A 21,928-nucleotide genomic window follows, 5' to 3' on the forward strand; every position below is an offset into this window, starting at 1 on the left:
TAAGCCTTTGCCCGCGCCAGCTCTGGAGTTGAGAGCCTGGTCAGGCGAGGGAGCGAGCAGTCGATCGCTGCACACGGAGAGATCCTCACCCCCACCCTCCCTGCGCCAGCGCTGACATCGAGCGGCTGGTCGGGCGGGAAGAAACAAAACGAGCGCCAGAGGTTATCGGCTGAGACTTCTGTCGAGGTCTCCCTTTCTGTTCAGTGATCGGAGATTCTGGCCTCGCGGGCCCCACTGTAAGTAAGGAGTGTGTGGTGGGTGAAGACTGAGACTCCGAGTTAACGCTAGGAGGGACTGAGGAGCGGTTCCTCCCAGAGGGACCCATTGTGTGGGAAAATTCAGACCTGGTTCTATTGGAACTTCCCTTGATACCCCATTCACTCCCCATACTGTTTCCTGGAAGGGAGTAAATTGACATGATGAAGTAAACCTTGTGTTTCAGGTCCAGAGGAGAGCGGCCACAGGGCCATGATCTGAGGGGCTAGTACAATCTGTTGAAATTTTGCTAAAAGTACCTTCTGATGGGGAAAAGTGCTAAGTTCTCATAAGAGGTAAAGGTGCATATGCTATTCTAGGATAATCACTGACATTCTTCTCTGGCTACATATATTGTTAGAAAGGTGGGGTGAGACTGGTAATTTACCTTAATGTAAATGTACTGAACAGAATAAGATGGAGATGTGAAGTGTAATACAGTACTTGGATTGAAACTGAATAAGGAGAAATACCGGTGTAAAAGTGATAAAGAAAAGCAAACCTATTTTTATAAAATCAAGCCGTATTTTTCCAAAACATTGGTGTAGCGTCATTCTTTTAAGTGGAATTGCATGGGGTTACTGCTGGGTAGTATGCAACCTTCGCACATGTGCCTCTATTAGAGATTGCCTTACCCTAGGCCAGGCTACCCTAGGTGACCTGACAACTTTAGGTTCCAACACTCCCCATCCCGTGTGCCTGCCAACATGGAAGCATCACCACTGGCATCAGATGATGTAGTACTCTGTGTTTCAGCCACGGATTCCTCCTGCATACTACGGTCCCCCTCAGATGTGCTGGCGAGCTCTGTGTCACTGGCCTCCGGTGCAGCTGTGGTGCTACTCTTGCTACCACTGGTTTCTGGCTACCCATTCCTCCGTGTCCACTGGTGATTCTGCATGAGAGACAGATGCAGGGTTGTGTTAGTGTCATCATCAGGACAAAGCAATCATATCAATGCAGTACAGGAGATGCCCAAATCCACATGGGGACCACCACACCTTGCAATCACATTGCAGCAACACACTACATGGACCACAACAGTGCCTGTAACCCTGAATATCTGCCACGACTGAGCCGTTTTGAGGACACACAGCACAACACCCTGCCCGTGGATGAAGTGTAACAGACAGACAACTTGCCCTGCACACACCTAGGGACATGATGTGGGGACAACACTCATTGCCACTGACAAACCTTCAGGGAACAGGAGGGGACAACACACACACCTATTAGGACATGACAGTCCACAATGCCAAGTTGGCCATAACAAGCACCATGTGCTACTCTGGGGCACCTTGTTGTCAGATGTGTGGGCCTCACCGATCATGGTGCATGCAAAGTAGGCATGCATGATGTCACACTCAGATAGTGGACCCTGCTGTTCACCCCTAACACATTCTACACACTATCACAATGCTGAATGACCATGTAGATCCTAACACATCTGGCTATGATAAAGCACAGCAGGGATGATCAGCTTTGTAAGGGCAGTTTGTCCCAATGCCTGACACTGGCATACATCCCAGCAGCCACTCACATGACACAGCACAGCACCACCACATGAACATCACATGGGCAACCGCTGCCACAGGTCCTGTACACCTGCATCGGCTCCCAGCCAAAGTCACCCTCCCCAAATACTTACCCCTGCCTTGCTGGCGATGCTCCTTAAGAGGTGCATCCAGCTCCGGATGAGTCACTGCCAATATGCGGACCATCAGTGGTGTCATGTTTCGCCGTGCCAAACGTCCAGTGCGCGGTAGCATCCCCAATGTCATTTCTGCACGTTCTTTGCCAGCCGGCTGATGTCGTCCCACCTCTTGTGACATTGGGTGCGTCGTCAGTTGGATAACCCCAGGGCTCACACTTTTGCTGCAATGGCCCTCCACACGGCCTTATGCTGGTGTACCTTGAGCTGCAGGTATGGGAGAAAAGAAGGGAAAATGACCAGTTGCACAGTGTCATGTACCAACATCTATCAGTACAGTAGCAAGACACAGACTCAGGACCTATTGTAATCTCCCTCCATCCAAAACTGGGGGACACCTCACAAGGGCACTCTGCATGGGCCAAACAGATGTGATAGCATGCATACATGAGGGTGTAGAGGGTCCATGATAATATCACACACATGCAGGATGACTGCACTGAACCCCCTCAGTAGCTTGCAGACATCCCAAGTCCCATGCATGTCTGCTCACTACATACATCACATATCTACCTGTGTCTGTGTGTAGATGCACTGTGTGCATGACTGGGCAGCATTCAATGAGCATTTCCTGTGAACATATGTCTTGTAATGTGTATGGCTTCGGGGCACATGGACTCACCAATAACATAGCCATCTACATAAGTGTGTTTGTGTGCAAATATACAGGGCTGAGATGGTGCATATCTACTATTCATTGTGAATGAACAGGAGCAGGGACCATGTAAGTTTGGGAATGTGTTCTCATTTGGGTGGTCAGGCAGTGGGCCTAGTCTCTGGGTTCACACTGAGTCGGACAACATTGGCACACAGAAACATTCACCCGAGCAAATACTGTCCTGGCACCTACATGTCCAACATCCTGTCGCTCTTGATGGCTGATACTGTAACACATTCCACTCACACATATAACTGCAAGCAGGGAAAACAGTGACTTTGGGACACACACACTCCCTTGCCCTGGAGGCAGCTTGTTTGTCAGTGTATGACACAACCCCACACGGTCAGGCATTTAGTGCAGCAGCACAACTACATGTCTGACACCCCCCTGCCCTACAGCTCCCTTAATGCTGACTTACCACTACATTGGGGCCACCATACAACCTTGGGTACTGTGCCAGCACCTCGTCCACTAGGACCCCCAGCCCCTCGCTTGTGAATGGACTAGCATGGATCTTCTCTGTCCTTGCCATCATTGTGGACATGGAACACCTGTGGTAGAAGTGAGTGGTGAGGAGTCCCAGGCAGCAGGCACTTGAGGCAGCAGCAGGAGAGGGTCCCAGTCAGCAGGCTCTGTGAGCAGTGAAAATGTGAGGCTCACTCCCACAGATTTATAGCCCCCTGGGGTCGTTTGTAAGGTGCAAAGCTGCAACAATTGGTTTTCCAGGTCTGCCTCACTCAAAAGCATCTAATGACCGCCACCGCGGTGGCGGAGCGCGCCTTCTGCGATTTTCAAAACTGCATCATGCCACCGCAATCATCGCTCCTATTGGCTGTAGGCAATGCTCCATGGCGGTGATGCACCGCAGGGGCCCGGGGTGCGCTACCGCGATGGTGCATCGTTCAAAAGCATCCAATGACCGCGTCCGCGGTGGCGGAGCACGCCTTCTGCGATTTTCAAAACTGCCTCATGCCACCGCAATCATCGCTCCCATTGGCTGTCGGCAATGCTCCATGGCGGTGTCGCTTCCGCGATTTTGGTGGCGGAGCATGCCCACCGCCATCTAGCCATGTCTCCATGCCAATGGAGACATGGCCAGATGGCGAAGGGTATTAGTGGGTTCAAAAACTATTAGTGCGCTAAAAAAGTGTTTGTCATTATATGCTGTATAGCCCTGATGTAAAACTATAAAATCCCAGGATGTTTTCAGGCTATACTGATGAGAATATCAAAGGAAACATGCCATTTCTAATTTGTCGTTAAGATCATGTGGCATCATGGTCTGGAGTCTCTTAATCCAGAAGGCTTCTCTACGTAGAAGGATTTTGGTGTTATCCGTGCCAGGATTCTTCGGTACGTGTTCAATGATTTGAAATTTGAGTTTCGCAATGGTGTGGCGTTTTTCTTCCCAGTGTACAGCTAAACTGGAAGTGGTGCTTTTGGTTCTTATCTTGCTTTTGTGTTCTGTCAACCTTATTTTCATTTTCCTTTCAGTTTTTCCCACGTATAACAATCCACATGGGCATTTGATAGCATACACCACGTTTTCTGAATTGCAATCAGTGCTGCTCTAAAGTTTATTTTTTGCGCCAGTTCTTGGGTGTAACAAGAACTGGCGCAAAAATTATCGCAATGTACGCAATTCCAACATTTGAACGTACCAATTTTGGTGACTCCAGGTTGAATCTTGATTTGTTTTTTCTTCCTTGATAAAAGTTCCTTAAGATTGTGGGCTCTTGTATACGCAAACAGTGGTTTGTCGCAAAACAAATTGTTGAAATCTGATTCCGACTCCAATAGATCCCAACATTTGTTGATTATAGTTCTTATTTCAGAAGAGACAGTAGAATATTTGGACACGAATACTGTTCTGTTGGCCGACATTTTATCAACTTTGTTCAAAAGTTGATCCCTTGGTGTGAACAAAACTTTATTCATTAGTTGGTTCAAGAGATCTTCCGGATATCCTCTGTGTATGTAATTGGTTTTCTGGTGTAGTAGTGATTCTTTACAAGCCTTATTATTGGATGAGATACGTCGAATTCTTGAGAACTGAGATACAGGTAAGTTCTTAATCAAAGAAGGTGGGTGAAAACAGCTATACAGCCGAGCGTTATTTTTATCTGCTGGTTTTTTGTAAACACTCGTATGAATTTGACCAGATTCCAGCTCAATCCATACGTCCAGGAAAGACAGAGCTTTTTTGTGGACCGTATATGTAAATTGGATCCGTGGGCCAATCAGGTTCAATGTAAGTATGTTATTGAGGAGCATTGACTTCGATTTCTTCCAAATGAGGAAGATATCGTCAATATACGTGTGAAAAATTACTAGACCTTCTTGCCACATCATATCTGAAAGGATGTAATCATTTTCAAATTTGGCCATATACGTGTTAGCATAGGCTGGTGCTCCCGGAAAACCCATGGAAGTTCCATTTAACTGAATGAAAAACTTCTCATTCCAGGAAAAGTAACTATTTTGTAGACAGAATTCCAAGAGCTGTAGAACAAAGCTTTTAGGTGTATTTGAATCTTCTGAGCAGTGCCTATTCCACGGCCTCCAACCTGCTTGCATGGGGAATTGAGGTATACAATGCTACCACATCTATAGTGCAAAGAATCCAATCATTTGTTTCTTCCTTACTAATGGAGTTTAAACTTTGTAAAAAATCAGTGGTATCTTCCACATATGTTTTCCACCCTTGATCGAAGGGTTGTAGATGGGCATCAATGAATCTCCCAGGATTTTCAAAGATCGACTCGCACCCTGAGACAATTGGTCTGAATGGCGAATCTATGAGACTTTTGTGTATTTTAGGTAATAGGTATATTCTCGGTCTCCTCGGGAAATGATTGATAAGATATTTTTGGGTGGTTGTGTCAATGCAGTTGAGCTCTTCTGCTTTGTCCAGTATTTTACTTAAAGTATCAGCTATTTCCACTGTGGGATCCGTGGTTAAGCTTCTATATATATTCTTATTGTTGACATGTTCGAGCACTTTCCTTTTGTAATAATCTGTATCCATCATCACAAGTCCACCCCCCTTGTCTGCTTTTTAGAAAACTAAGCGTGGGTTCTTGGCTAGTGCGGTTAATGGACTGTATTCTGCTCTGCTTAAATTTTTTTGTTTTCTCGCGTATTGGATGTTTTTAAGATCTTTTTTGACAAGTAACTCGAAGGTATCACGTGTTTTGTGTGACACAGGAGCAATGAAGGTACTTTTGGGTCTAAAAATAGACGGTGACATTTCTTGACTAGATTCCTTGGGGCATATATTCATGAAAAAAAATTCCACAGTCTTAAGGTTCTCATAAACTTGTAAAATGCCACTTCAGTCTCCAATTCGGTTGTGAGGTAAGTGCTAACAAACGAGGTACCTTTATTTAACACTGCTTCTTGAAATGTTGTCAGTTGTGTACTTGAAATATTAATTATAAGGCTCTGTTTTGGCTCCTGAGGCCTTTCTTGCTTTTTTCTTTGTCTTTGTCCTCTCCTTGTTTTGTAGGAACAATGGATTGTTTTCTCTTGTGCTTTGTCTTGTGTTTGATCTGGTGGTCGGTCTTGATCCTTGCCCCCTTGTAAAAAAGACACACTCAGTGTTGTTGCCAAAGTATTTTCCTCTGTTGATTTGCTGGCATTTTTTACTGTTTCTATCCTTTTTAGAGGCACTCTCGATGTGTCAGTGTCATGTTCAGATAAAACACTTTCTTCAGATAAAGTTTGCGTATTCCTTTTTGAAAAATGTTGTTGTGCGTATACTTCCGCCCATGTATAGGCCTCATTTAGCTTGTAATCAATAGTGTCTCTCTTGAATTTTCTCAGTTTTGTCTCTTGAAGCTCCTTTCCATACTTGTCAAGTTTGAGATTGAGATCTTCTAAAAATTTGACCCATTGTTCCTCTTCCATCCGTTTGGAGAGGTCATTCTTCAAAGTGTAGATTTCTTCTTCTAAATCATGAATAGTTCTTGACAATTCTTTGGTCAGTAGCAGTATCAAATCCAACGAGCATTTATTTAGTATGGAATACCATTTTTCCATGAATTGTTGATTACTGTGAAGCCTGAAAACATAGGCCGAATGGCTAGTCTGAGACCATGCGGGATCCTTTTTACACGGTAATATTGTATGAGTGTAGACGCATATAGACGTTGGTTAAGTTCCCTCCTAGTAAGATACTCTAGTTGGCATGGTTGTTGAGAGACCGAGCCACTTTGTGCATCAAATGATTTTGTTTCCTTAATTAAATTGTAAATTTCATTTGCCTCATCGGCTGTGTAAGCTTTGGTGCAAGCACGATTTTCTGTAATATTAGCTATAGATTCAAAAGACATGATTGTTGGGGTGCTGCTGTTCACATACGCAGGAATAATATTGAAAATGATGTTGGTGAAGAGCGCACACTGTTACTCAGGTTAAACAGGGTGAGATTGATATGTGTGCTGTGTTGTGGAATATGCCTGCGAAGCATAAGCTGAGCTACAAGAAAAGTGGCCTAGTCCCAAAATGGCGGCTAGGACTACAACACGCACTACAGTTTATACAGTATAGACGTTAAACCAAACAATTTTAATGATTCTCTGTTCAATTCAAATAATATTCATTGCAGCATCAATTATGTGCTTATTACAAATTCACAAAATAATAAATTGTATTACAACCCATCGGCAGTACAGCAAACTTTTTTATGTGGCGATTGAAGAACCCAATGCATTTTGGGACGTTATTAGTCCCTTCATCAGGGGTATTCAATAAAAGAAGGAAAACAATTCAAATGTTGCACATTGTGCATAGTCCTATGTTTGTTAATGGAGCATTTCAATGGTCATACACATAGTGACATGCACCCTCCACCATGGTGCTCTTTAGGAAAATGTGAAAACACGCACTACTTACTTTCGTCGCACCGGCAGGTACTATCTAAAATCTAAACACGACGAAAAAAGGAAGGTAATTGGAAATAATTTTGAGAAAACAATGCTCATAAACTTAATCACGGTGTATATGTCAGATACGAAGAAATGCAACACCTACTTGATCAAAAAACACTGCTGCGGCTTTTAGAAGGTAAAAGCCGATTACGAATGGCGACACTGTGTGACACCTGTAGGAAAGACACAACCACAACTCACTGGCCTGCCCCCTTACAACCTTTGTAAAAGGCAGTTTGTACAAACAAATACTCGCTCACCTTTTTGGTAGGCGTGAGGTCATGTAAAAAGACAGTTACATGTGGTTGCCACGAATGCGCTGACACTGTAATCAATAAGCCGGTAATTAGACTCACTGTGTTCAATAGAGCTAAACACAACATTTCTACCATCTGTTTACACCCGTACCGGTGTGTAATCCTATCACTAACCTTGTCACTGCGCTTCCTCCGTGACACAGTTTCTCAATGTGTGCCACATAAAACTTTCTAGATGGAAAATACTCCGACCCAGAAGCCTACAAAGAGAGAGTCCAACTATCATAAATGTATTTCTATTATCGAAAAAGTCCTAGTGCGCATAGGTAAGATCATTCACTTCTATCTTACCGTGAATATGGACAACTGCTCCTATGTTCGGCGACCCGACTTCTAGGTTCACACGCAATTCTGAAACCTCGCTAGACGCTATTTACTTCCCCTGCTTAGGTTCAAAGCCTACGACGTCAGAAGTGACGTAATGTCGTTGATAGCAACACAGAAGAAGGACTCAACGATCGATGTTAGCCACCGAGCTTAGCAAGAATCAAAATAGATGACATACAATAGTTGTATAATCAGAGCACGTCGGCGACTAAAACAATAAATATATTCAAAGAATCTCATGATGTGAAGCACACGATTCGCCTATTAACAAATGCTCAAAGAAGCATGATAAAACGGTTGTGAACCCCTCGTGCAGTCAAATGCAGCTGTTAGTAAAGATATGCATGCCCCTTTAGTAGTTGTGCATTTTAAATACCGATGGACACCAAACATATATTAATGGTACACTGAGTCCAAATACCTTTACATGATAATGTGAACAAAGACATTTTTCTTCTCATATTGCATGAATGTCTTACAAACATGTTGTCTTAATGTATATTTAAATTCAGACAACCTATTACTAAAACCAAAACAGTCCAATTAGATTCACATAATGATGTGTACCATTGAATTCTCTTCATCCTATTATCTAAATGCCCTGTGCGCGTGTTATTTTAAAGTGTGTCTATTGCACCGCAATCATCGCTCCCATTGGCTGTAGGCAATGCTCCATGGCGGTGTTGCACTGCCGTCGCCAGGCGGTAGCTTCCACGATTTTGGTGGCGGAGCATGCCCACCGCCATCTAGCCATGTCTCCATGCCAATGGCTACCGCACTTGTGGAGGGGTGGTGCTGGTATCAGACCGCCATGGCCAGGTGTAGCTAGCGCGATTTTGGTGGCGGAGCATGCCCAACGCCATCTAGCCATGTCTCCATGCCAATGGCTACCCCACTTGTGGAGGGTGTGGTGCTGGTGTCACACCGCCGTGGCCAGGCAGTAGCTTCTGCGATTTGGGTGGCGGAGCATGCCCACCGCCATCTAGCCATGTCTCCAAGCCAATGGCTACCGCACTTGTGGAGGGGGTGATGCTGGTGTCACACCTCTGTCGCCGGGCAGTAGCTTCCGTGATTTGGGTGGCGGAGCATGCCCACCGCCATCTAGCCATGTCTCCATGCCAATGGCTACCGCACTTGTGGAGGGTGTGGTGCTGGTGTCACACCGCCGTGGCCAGTCAGTAGCTTCCGCGATGTGGGTGGCGGAGCATGCCCACCGCCATCTAGCCATGTCTCAATGCCAATGGCTACCGCACTTGTGGAGCGGGTGGTGCTGGTGTCACACCACCGCCGCCAGGCGGTAGCTTCCGCGATTTGGGTGGCGGAGCATGCCCACCGCCATGTAGCCATGTCTCCATGCCAATGGCTACCGCACTTGTGGAGGGGGTGGTGCTGGTGTCACACCACCGTCGCCAGGCGGTAGCTTCCACAATTTGGGTGGCGGAGAATGCCCACCGACATCTAGCCATGTCTCCATGCCAATGGTTACCGCACTTGTGGACGGGGTGGTGCTGGTGTCACACTGCTGTGGCCAGGCGGTAGCTTCCGCGATTTGGGTGGCGGAGCATGCCCACCGCCATCTAGCCATGTCTCCATGCCAATGGCTACCGCACATGTGGAGGGAGTGGTGCTGGTGTCACACCGCCGTGGCCAGGCAGTAGCTTCTGCGATTTGGGTGGTGAAGCATGCCCATCGCCATCTAGTCATGTCTACATACCAATGGCTACCGCACTTGTGGAGGGGGTGGTGCTGGTGTCACACCGCCGTCGCCAGGCAGTAGCTTCCAAGATTTGGGGCACAAACAATGGCAATGTCCATCGTGAACACTGCATCAGTACACAGCAGCAACATGGTTAAGGGCACATCATGTGCACACAATGCCATTATTCCATATAATCCACAGGTGGACGCACGTTATGTGTGACGCACATTGGTCTGTGTTCCCTGCCATGTCACTTATGCATTTGATGATGCTTCACAGTGTTAAGCTGGTGTCAATAATGTGTAAGAAATCAATGTGTTAGGGGTCAGTGCAGACCTTGGCAAGGCTTTTCTCACTGTATGGTGTTGTTACTTACTTGTGCTTTCATATCAGCTCATGCACACAAGTGACAGTTTTCCAGCTCCTGTGATCATTGGGTTGTGGATGTGTGCCAAGTTCACATGATGCATTGAGGTGCAACAGGTACAGCAGATGGGTACATGACAGTCATGGTCATTGTACACACATTTGTTGATGGTACGGTACAAGGCGTGCACATGTGAAATGTGGGGTTCAGTATGTGTGCATTCACATCCACCTATGTGTTGTTTACGGCACTTGTGTATTGAAAAATGGAGAGGTGTGCCCTCTGTGTGTCTCAAATGTCCACCCATGTAACCTGGTGTGCCACGCATCCATCATGGCAGTCTTTGCTATTCCGTGACATCCTTAACGGTATGTGCTGTGGCCATCTCATGATGGTTGTCTGTGACATGTGTCTATTTACATCTCAACTAGGAGGAGGCCTAGTCTCATACGTCACCTGACAGTGCTGGAGGACATGGAGGATATAGCGATCATTCGCAAATTCCGCCTCCACAGACCAACACTGAAGACCCTTTGTGATCTGTTGGAGCCCCGCCTGCAGTCTCATCGCCACTACCCAACAGCATTCACACCCACAATCAAAGTGATGGCAGCCCTCCACTTCTTTGCAACTGGTTCCTTCCAGGAGACCCAGCGTTGCAGGGATGTCGCAACCCATGTTCAGCCTGGTGCTGAGGGATGTTCTTGCAGCCATGATGTTATATAAGGATCGATATATACATTTCCCCAGGGGAGCAGAATTGGCAGTTGTGAAGGATGACTTGTATCCCCTTGGGCACATCCCCCATGTTGTTGGTGCCATCGATTGCACCCATGTAGGTCTGGTGCCACCACAGGCAAGTGAGCACATTTTTAGAAATCGTAAACATTATCATTCAATCAATGTGCAGGTGGTGTGCCTTGTGGACATGACCATATCACATGTGTGTGCAAGATTCCCCAGCTCAGCCCATGATTCGTACATCCTGAGGAACAGCATGGTGCCCTGGATGGTGGCAAATCTGCTTCCCGAGCGTGCTTGGATTGTGGGTGAGTATGCCTCGTGCTATGGTGTGCTGTGTGTGTGACCTGCTGCCCTCTGCCCGTGCAACATTGCAATGCGTGTTTGTCATTCACAGGTGACTCTGCATATCCCAGCCGTCCATGACTGCTGAGCCCACTACGGAATCCCAGGACCCCGGCTGACTTCAGGTACAATGAGGCCCATGGCAGGACCCGACGCGTCATTGAGTGGACTTTTGGCCTGCTCAAGTCAAGATTACGCTGCCTTGACAGGACTGGAGGTGCACTGTCATATTCGCCTGGGAAGGTCTGCAAGATCATTGTGGTATGCTGTATGCTGCACAACACGGCCATTCACAAGGGGATTCCCCAGCTCGTGGATGATGGTGAGGACCCAAGGCCCCCGCCTGTTCAGGGCCCTGAGTCCAGTGATGAGGACAGTGGAGAGGAGAAAGGAGTTGACATGCGTCAACAGCTCATCACCCGCTACTTCACTTGAAGGTGGGTGACGAGGTACGACTTGTTCATTGTGTGGTGTAATTGCAGTTGTTGGGAAGGGCTATTCGCGGATGTTACAGACAGGCACGTGTTGAGTAACCTGTGTGAGGAAATTTGGCAGTGACATTTCACATGTGGACGTATACAGAACTCTGTTTGTTGACACTTGCTGCACATTGTGTTGTCTGCCTGTAGACTAATGTGGATGTTTTGTGTAGTGTTATGTCTGTGATGCCACACTTACACCAATGACTGTTGTTCTGTTGTGTCTCTCTAGGTGCCTCTAAAATCTCCAAGCCTACCTACTGTACATCTTTTGGATACATCATGGAACTTTTCAAAACTGTAGATATTGCTGTAAAAACCAAACTGCACAAATTGAAGTGTGTGAGGTATTTTAGTTACAAAGCTCACATGTGAGGGGTGCGGGCATATTTACATAAAGGTGGTGATGGAGCGGTGAGTTGACAGTCATGGTAGATGAGATGCAAGAGTAGACACCACATGGATGTGGTGACCCAGTCCAACAGACAGGTGCCATTGACAAGGCAGTGTAGGGAAGGACAGTTAAAACAGTCAATGCAGTGGGGAAGAGGGTTGCCATCAGGGCTGGCTCTGTGACTGGCGTGTTGCTTTGCCTCCAGAGAATCCCAGGCTCGTCTTTGATGCCCCCTTGATCGCTTTGGCGGGGGGGCCTGCTGCATGGCCAGTGGAGTCTGAGGACTCACCCCTCTCTGTGGCCACAGGTGAGCATGGTGCATTGTCTTCCTGCAGCACAACAGAGGGGGGCAGAGGTGTTGTTTGGGACGCTGGCCTGTCTCTCAGTAACGCCACTTGCTGGGCCATGAGGTCCATCATTTGTCCCATGCGTGTGCCAATGGACCTCATCAGCCGGATGAACTCACGCAATAGTTTGTCAGACCGGCCACTTTGTCCCTCGAACAGTTCATATGCTTCGATGACTCTGGTGGAGGGATGGTGTGCCAACCTCCTGCTGTCTGGGGGTGACCCTGGCCCTCCCATATGTCCTGCTGTCATGGACCTGTTGCACCGCCACTGTGGGTCTACGCACACTCTCCCTGCCCTCCACAGTTGTTGTTGTGTCCTGGTCATTCCCTGGGACATTACCTGGGACATGGAGGGTGCTGCAGGTAGTACTGGTGGTGGTGGTGGTGGTGGCGGAGGTGGCAGCGGTGGAGGCACATGGAAAGAGGCACAGTGACATGAACATCTGACCTGAATTACACCTCCCCCTTCTCCATCTTCCATTGGACCCCTCACCACCAAATCATATATTATGGATATCTTTGTGGCAGAACAGGCTGAGATTCAGAAGCCCATCCACACACAACGTGGTAGAATAGAGATCATCCTTGACTGCTCGGGGGAGGCAATTTGAAAACAATCATAACTTCTAAATAGTTGGAATGGATACCACATCTCTCTAACTCTGGGTAAAGGTGAAATGGGAGATGTTCTCAGCAAGAGGAAAGTTTGCTAGTGGACATTTGAAGGAAATTGGTTAATTAATTTGCAGATTTGTACATAGTTAGACCTCACTCGAACGCTGTACACGTTGAAAGGTAAATGGACAGAGTAGCCCTGTCCTTGGTAGAAGAGGCTGTAAGAGACTTCCGATCCGAGAGCCACTGACTCTGACAGAGATTATAAATGCCATAAATACGTTTGGCGGGAGGGTTAAACCCCTGGCTCTGGTGGACTGAAAGTCTAGTTTTATAAAGAATACTGGTGACAGCAGCGTCTTGATTAGTTAGAGGAGTCTGGGAGCCTGTGTGCTTCCTGCTTCTGTGCATCGTGGACTGAAGAAGGATGGAGGAGAGGCGGTGGCCAGCAGGTAAGTGATTTTTTTCCCCTACTCACTACACTATAATTTAATATATTAAAATAAACATATATTAAATATTAACATTAATTTATAAAAAATAAAATATCTTTATTGTATATTTTAACAAATATAACAAATAAACTTATTTTTAAAAATTTAAACACACACACATATATATGTGTGTACATACATCTATATAAAAATATAAATAAAGGAATATTTTAAATAATAATATAATTTAAAAATTGTTATTAGTATAATATTATCAAAAATATATGTATACATATTTACCAAAAACATAACATTTAAAAAAAAACAATTTAATTTAAAAAAAGTAAACAACACATATTAATTACAATGTAATTATAATTTACAAGCAAAAAACATTACATTTTTAAATATCATCATTTTAATAAATCAAACATACAATTATATAAATTACAACACAAGTAAATCATTAAAAATTTAAATAAATACATTTACATTTCCCACTAAATTAAAAAAAATGCTAAATAAATATAAGCATTCTCACCTAACACACAACAATAAAGACATTCTTTATATCACACAAAAATAAGATTTACTATTTCAACTACAATAAATATAAAATGTATTAAAATATAATATTTGAAAATACTACAATTTTTTATTTCATGTACAATTAACACAACAATAAATATTATAATGAACAAAAAAACTATATGTTCCCACTCCAGTCAGTGCAACAGTAGGGAAAGTGTTGGATTGTGGAGGGGTAAAATGTACTATTCCCACTCCAGTCAGTGCAACAGTAGGGAAAGTGTTGGATTGCGGAGGGGTAACATTTATTATTCCCACTCCAGTCAGTGCAACCGTAGGAAAAGAGTTGGATGGTGGAGGAGTAAAACGTACTATTCCCACTCCAGTCAGTGCAACAGTTAGAAAAGTGTTAGATTGCAGAGGGATAACATTTACTATTCCCACTCCAGTCAGTGCAACAGTAGGGAAAGTGTTGGATTGCGGAGGGGTAACATTTACTACTCCCACTCCAGTCAGTGCAACATTAAAAACAAGTAAAATATCTTAAACAAAAAGAAAATAATAAAAAAAAGTAAATAAATTAAAAGGTATGTTGAATAAAAAACTACAAATATATTTAGTATTTAAAATGAAGAATCAATTTACTTCCCACCCCACACCACTATAAAACCCACAACAAGCATCTAAAACTTAAAACATTTAATTGCACAATTAACATAATTATTTATCAATTAAGCAATTATTATGATTGAAAAACTAAATTAAAATTCCTTAAAATTAATTAACGTACCACCCTTTAACCATATAAACCCTGAAACCCCAACCTAAAATTAAACTAAAGCAAATTAATAAAACAATTAAATTAATTAATTTACAATTAAATAATTATTAGTATTTCACAAGTAAATAATAAATAAAATAAAATAATTTACTTCCCACCCTTTACTCCTGTAAGTCACATAACCCACACCTAAAAACATAATTACAAAATTAACATTATCATTTAGCAATTAATTAAGTAATATTAATTAGCAACTAATTATTAATAAATTAAAAATAAATTACTTCCCACCCTTTACCTCTATAACCTCACATCCTGCACCTAAAAAACAAAACACTTACACAATTAACATAATTTATTATCAAATATTTAAATAATCGTAATTAAAACATAACCATTAATTTATTATAATTAAATTACTTCCCATCTTATACCCCTATAAACACACAACCCGCTACAGAACCAAAAAACTAAAAATTACACTTCATAACTACTAGAAATATAACTAATATAATAAGAAACATAAACACTATATAAATAAAAAAAATGACGTCATCTACATTTAAATATGTACTAAAAAACATAACAATAATTAAAAAACGAACAGAGTGATTACGATGGCGGAACACCTGCAACCGCCAGACGTGCGGTGGCCGGCCCTCCGCCATCGGAAAGCAATTTTCCTCCGCAACATTAAGATGGTGGGGGGAATCGCTTTCCAACCGCAGCGGTTGCAAAGACCGCCTGCCACGCTTCCACCACAGGCAATTGTACTGATTGCCTGGCAGAGCGGTCAGCATGCCTAAAATGGGGTGGTGCCTATCAGGCAACGTCCGCAAAATTACGATGCTGGCTGTAGCCAGCCTTTCCGTGGTGGGTAAACCGCCATTAAAAGGTTGCAGAGAATGCATTCGGGGGCCCATTACGGTCCCCCCTTGAGTTGGGGGGAGGTGGTGCACTGGAGGTGGTATTCATGGTACCACACTACATTTCAATGCACTATGTGGCAGGCACCACGTGGTGCCTGCCAAGTAGTGCAGGGAAACACACTTCATACACTTTTAAAATTGCAGCGGGTGCTGCAGCCAGCAGCACCCACCGCAATGAAAAAGATGCTAGATGCGACCGCCGCTGTGGCGACTGCATCGTGATTCTACGTGCGGGACCACCGCCATACAGGCGGGCGGTCCCATTCACCACAACGATGGCGGGCGGACTCAAGTTTGCACGCTATCGTAATGACCCCCTATATTTTTAACAACTATATTTATGCACATGATATTAATGACATATATTTAAAAAATCGATATCACTTACCTTCAAGTCGATATTCTTGACAACGATATTCTTGTACTCGATATTTCAATTGCATGATATTTTCACTCGATATTATGGTGAGTCAAAATGTTTTCCTCGATATTGTGTCACAAGCTAGCGCAGGTCTCCACATACAGAGCCCTGTTTCATTCTTACTGACTGTAGTCCCTGTAGTATCTTAGAGCAAAGGCTGTTCTCCCCCTGCATCCCACAGTGAGCTGCATGCAATATGGTCTCCCATGTTTAGCGGTGGCAGTCTTTATGAGGGGGATTGGAGACGGCAGTGGCCCCTAGGCACAGCAGCAGCTTCTTTGTGGGCCTCCTGGGCAATCGGACAAAGCAGCGACCTTCAGCAGATGGCTACTGGGTATATTTTTGAGTCTCTCCGTTGCTTGCATGGACTCCAGTAGCATTGCAACGTCCACTGTGGTCCTACCGGCCCCTAACGGCATTTGGGGGCACAGGCCAAAGCAAAGGTCCTGATCTGGTCGGATCCTCCATGCGACAACCCATGGAGTATTTGCTGCTCCCCTCAAGGCACACAAAGGGGAAAAGACCTAAACAATGGCCCAAAGTCTCAGTTTCCTCCAGGCAACTGCCCACACAATCTCAGTGGCAAAGGGCGATGACCCAGGCAAGCCTGATGATCCTCTCCTGGCATATGGCGGTCACAGACACAGTGACGGCTACAATGACATAACTGATGGAGCGGAACGGCCTGCAACATCACATCGCCCCAAATAGGTTTCTGACTTCCACCAGAAAGTGGACATCTTTCTCGCACTGATCCTGACTGAACTTGCACCTCACACTCTGCTCATGGGATCTATTTGCCAGGTTCCTCATTGGGCCACGTTAAGCACACAGCCACTGATCTTTACAGAGGTGAGTCAGTCTGCCCCACTCTTGTGACACAGGTAAAAAGGCATGAGGCCTGTTCACATTACTGAATCCACTTAGCACCATAACAGGTATGCTGCCACCACCATGTTTGTGTCACTTCAGGAAAGGGCAGTAGCCCTCTATTTTCATGGCAGTGGCACCTGAAGTGGCTATTCCAGTCTAAACAGACTGTATTACAATGAGAAAGGCCTAGGTCATTGTGGACACCCATGGACAATATTCGGTGCTAGGATCCATATATTCGTTGCAGTGGGACCATGCAGGGGATTTTTCCGTCCCAACACATAGCAATGGGTAAACATCACTTACAACGAAACTTTTACAACGCACTACCATTACAACGCGGTCATTACAACGCAAACCATTGCAACGCATTGCGCTGGGAGGCGCTCTAGGATAGGGAATATATTTAATTTACTATCCAACACCTTCCCTACTATCCACGGGGACTGGAGTTGGAATAGTAAATTAAATAAATCACTATCCAGCGCCTAAAAGCACTCTGCGTTGTAAAGGTTTGCGATGTAAAAACCGCGTTGTAAAGGCAAGCGTTGTAATAGCCTGCGTTGTAACGTCATACATCCATAGCAATGTTATGTTATGTTATGTTAATTAATTTTCTAACGTGCACAGCTACTCCAAGGAGTTTCCCGACACGAGCAATTTTTTAAAAGCCACAGGATCTTCAGTATTACGAAGCGCAGGCGGCAAATTGTTCCAGGCCTGGGCTGCCAAAACAGCAAGAGAACAGCCACCCAGCCTATGCCGATTCAAGCTGGGAACCTTTGCCAAGCGAAGAATGGAGGAGCGTAACAGTCTCCCCGGAACATAAAAGGAAAACCATTTCTGCAGGTAAGTTGGCCCTAGGCCATGCAGGGCGCGATGGGCAATAGTAATAGATTTAAATTTCACCTGGGCCTCCATGGGAAGCCAATGAAGGGAGTGGAGATAACCTTGCATGCTACGCCCTAGAGAAATCTCTCCCAAAAGCCGCCGCATTTTGCACCACTTGAAGTTTGTTAGGAGAGTACGTTGGAATCCCCACATAAAGAGCGTTAGCATAATCAAGGCGGGAGAGAATGAGCGCATGGACTACAGCCTCTTTTGCAGCTTGTGGGAAAAGTGTATTAAACAAATGCTAACTTTCTGGTGCTACATATAGGCAATAAAAACTGTGGGTGTCATTATATCTCTCCTGTTATGTAGTCATTCGATCTATAAGCTTATTTTGCATGAAATGCTAAAAGTCATGGATGACTAATAGCACGATTTGTGAATGATTCAATACAGTCTATCTCTGATGTTTGACTCTGTCTGCAGATATCTGCTATTGATACTGACAACAATTCAATAGAAAAGGTAAATAAATGACTATGTTGTAAATTAAATCACTTTATAATATTGGGCATACCTAGAAATTGAATTGTGTCCACCCAAATGACCAAATAAACAAACAGCCCTGCTGCTTTCGTGCTAAAAGTGGCTTCTGCACTTAATGTTATTTATCTTCCTTATAATGTGTTGTGCTCTGATGTGTATTTTACTTTATGATATGTGTAGTGTATCATTTGCCAATTACTTGTCTCTTTGCAATTTGTGCAAACATCACTGTGGCTGTCATTCATTCAGCTAATCTTCTTCACTGGGAGTTTCATTACTGATCAAGATTTGTTCATGGTAGAGATTTGGATCTTCAGTCCTCCCACCTAACCTTTGTCAGCTATAACATTGTTGTTGTGTAGGGACAGTGGATTGTTTGCCTTTGGTGCACATCAACTGTAGTTGTTTATAGTGTCTTTCTAGGACAGTGCTTGTGGATCTTCGGTTTCCCATCTGGGGTGGGTTGTTCCTGATCTATGGTTCTGATGGAGACATGCCGACTTTGGTTCTTGTTTCCCTGACGCTTTGTGACAAGTAATTGCTAGACGCCCTCATTCTCCCCATACCTCCATGTTGAGGGACATCTCATCTTGCATCTTCTGTGGCCCATATTTGAAAGGTCTTGAAGGAAGTGCCACTTGGCTTCATTGGTTGATGCTGGCATTTGCTAAGCAGTGCATTGTTTGTTTTTAGTATTGGACTACCAAACATAGCTGTCTCTTGCTGGAAGAAATCATGGATCCTGATCTGGTCTAGTTGTACAGTGTTCAGACAAGAGATTTGAAGTCAGATGGTGATATAGGGTGTGCCTTAAATAACCCTGACTGGCCTTATGAGGGAGACCATCCTTGAATGTTTTGTTATATACTGACGATGTGTCTTGACTTCTATCCCATTGTATACAGTCACGCTTAACATTATGTCTCTTGCATTGCAATTCACATTCTGAAAAACCTCACTTTTTGAACATTGAAGGGCATAAGTGCCTTGATTCCCTAAACACCAACATCTTTGCTGTATGTGCTGTGACCCCATTGTGCTGCCTGTGAAGTGAGCATCTGTTAAAAAAAAAAAAAACATATGCTCCCTCCTTGACAGGTGCTGATGCTAGTCTCGGATCTCAGGAACCACCCAGCGTCAGTTCTCATGGCTAGTGGGCATCCTCTTGTGATCAGCTCTGATGATCCACCCCTCTTTGGAGCGAAAGGATTGTCGTACGATTTCTATGAAGTCTTCATGGGTATTGGAGGGATGAATAGCGACCTGAAAACCCTAAAGCAACTGACCTTCAACTCTCTGAAGTAAGTATCAATCTCTGTTTCCATTTAACTCACTAGATCCCAGTGGAATTTAGCTTGTTACTTGGGGATACTGAGCCTCAGTTAGAGTTTTGTGGAGTAGTAGCCCTGCTATAACTTGCAAGTCATAAAAGATGCCGTGGCTGATGAGCCGCCAGCATTTACGCTTTAGATAACTCACCCTGTTTAAAGCAATATTTATAATACATATTGTCCTGCTTGGAACTGACATTCGAGGCATGGCGGATTGGGTAGGAAATATGACTGATTCTTCCAACATGCAGGGGGAATAGAGGTGTAGCTTTAGTATGGGTGTTTAGGGTGTAACACCCCCAATAAATGACTTTTTGGCTTTGTAATTGGGTCTGTGGGGGCAGAGTCAGAACTGCTATATCTGTGGCGGTTTCTTCCAAGAATAAATGACTTATGATGGCAAACAGGAGAGAGAGACAGATATATCTGATGGCTGAATTTCAAAACGTGAAACCAGATACCCAGGAATTAATACCTGCTTCCCTGCTTGTCCAAATTGTCTGAGCCCGGGCAAACATTATTTTTCACAGAACCTCCCTTCTCTTTATTTTCATATATTAGAGAACTTTAAAATACTTCAGTTCAGAATGTGCATTGTACAACCACCTGTGCATTTTGATATAATAGTACTTGCCTACTGACTTGCCCTTTAGTTCACTAATGGCATTGTCATGTATGAAAACTTTTAATAAATGTCTGTCAATCCAGGGGGGTGGAGCTTGCCTGAGCCGAAAATGGCCGCCTAAACCGAGAGCTCCGTAAAGCCATCTATTAGTTCGTCAAAGAATCCTGCATTAAGGTAACCAAGGTCGCTGAAACTACGCTGCCCTGTGTGTCGGACAGCCGGCTCCACTCATAGATAGTGTCTGCAACTGCAGAGGTGGCAAGGGTCGGAAGCTAAGCGGCGCCAGCTTCAGAAATGGGAGCTGCACCACAAGGCCTACAGAAACGTTGCAAATGGGGCCCCGCCTGGAGGCGCAGACTCGGAGCTGCTGGGACACAGACTATCGGCAGAGCACAGCTGAGAGCGCTGCTGGTTCCTGTGCCGGTGAAGGTTACGGAGCTGTGAAGCGCTCGGGAAGCGCTTGCGCCTGGCATCTCGAATTGGACTGAGCCGTTCCTCGGCGATACCAGCTGTGTCTTGGGCACATCGGCTCAGATGGGTGTGAGGATCCGGCAGGTTACACGGCGGCGTGACCCGGCTGCTAAAACCTCCAGAGACGTCATGGATCAGTGTCCCGGCAGTGCAGCGAATGCCGCGTTGCTCCCCATTGACTCAAGGTGCACCTGGGCGTGCACCGGCTTCAAAGACTGGCTACTGGACAAAACAAGGAGGAGGGACGGCGAGTACTCGGCCCATACTGAAGTGGTAACGTCCATGAGCGCGTCGCAAAGAGCCCCTGGACATTTCACAATGCACAACCCAATAGGGGGTCCCACGAGAGCCCAGTGCTTCACAGGAGCCTGCAGGACATTGGGGTGGAACTGGGGAGGCAAGGCGCCAGCTGTATTTCCCTCGTACCGGTTAATAGTCCGCCAGTGAGCAGGGAGACGCCCGGAGAACAGAAGCGGATTACACAAGCACGCTATAGCGTGAGAGCGCACTGGAATAAGGGAGCCTCTGGCCAGAATAAGCACGGCTGCGGAGCAAACCCACCAGCCTGACAATCGGCAGCGTATAGCAGGGGGAGTCAATAATTGCAGGTACATAGTGCGTAATGCCCAATTAGGCGCTGCATTGTTTGGGTAGTGGGACACCCTGCTTTTGGGGGAGCTGTGACGCAGGGTCTGCTGCTTCTCTGTGACAATAACTTAATTGGGAAGAAGTGCTTCTCAGAAGTCGGTGGAGGGGAGCCTTGACTGCTAACGTTCGCGCAGTAGCGAGATGTGTTTCTGTTGCAGACTTCACGCACTTATAATGGGTAAAGTCGATAAAACTCAGCCGAAGCTCACCTTTAAACAGAGGAAGTCTAGGACCAGAGAGAGCCCCCTCCCAGGGGGTCACAAGGGGCAAGAAGAGACCCCAGAGCAGGTGGAAGGAGATATCCGTGTCATGCTTGCAG

At 45.2% G+C, this 21,928-nt stretch overlaps 1 protein-coding gene across 2 annotated transcripts in view; it reads left to right on the forward strand.

The window, feature by feature from the left end:
* The window catches only part of LOC144808646 (adenosine deaminase 2-like), a 367,765-nt gene that overhangs the window by 323,752 nt on the left and 22,085 nt on the right, over nt 1-21,928 (forward strand). For both annotated transcript variants that reach the window (XM_078673651.1, XM_078673652.1), the window contains one exon: nt 19,633-19,835. In XM_078673651.1, coding sequence (XP_078529777.1) covers nt 19,633-19,835 — 203 coding nt within the window. The remainder of the gene's footprint in view (nt 1-19,632; nt 19,836-21,928) is intronic.

This window comes from Lissotriton helveticus, chromosome 1_1, assembly GCF_964261635.1.
Source record: "Lissotriton helveticus chromosome 1_1, aLisHel1.1, whole genome shotgun sequence".
NCBI lineage: Eukaryota > Metazoa > Chordata > Amphibia > Caudata > Salamandridae > Lissotriton > Lissotriton helveticus.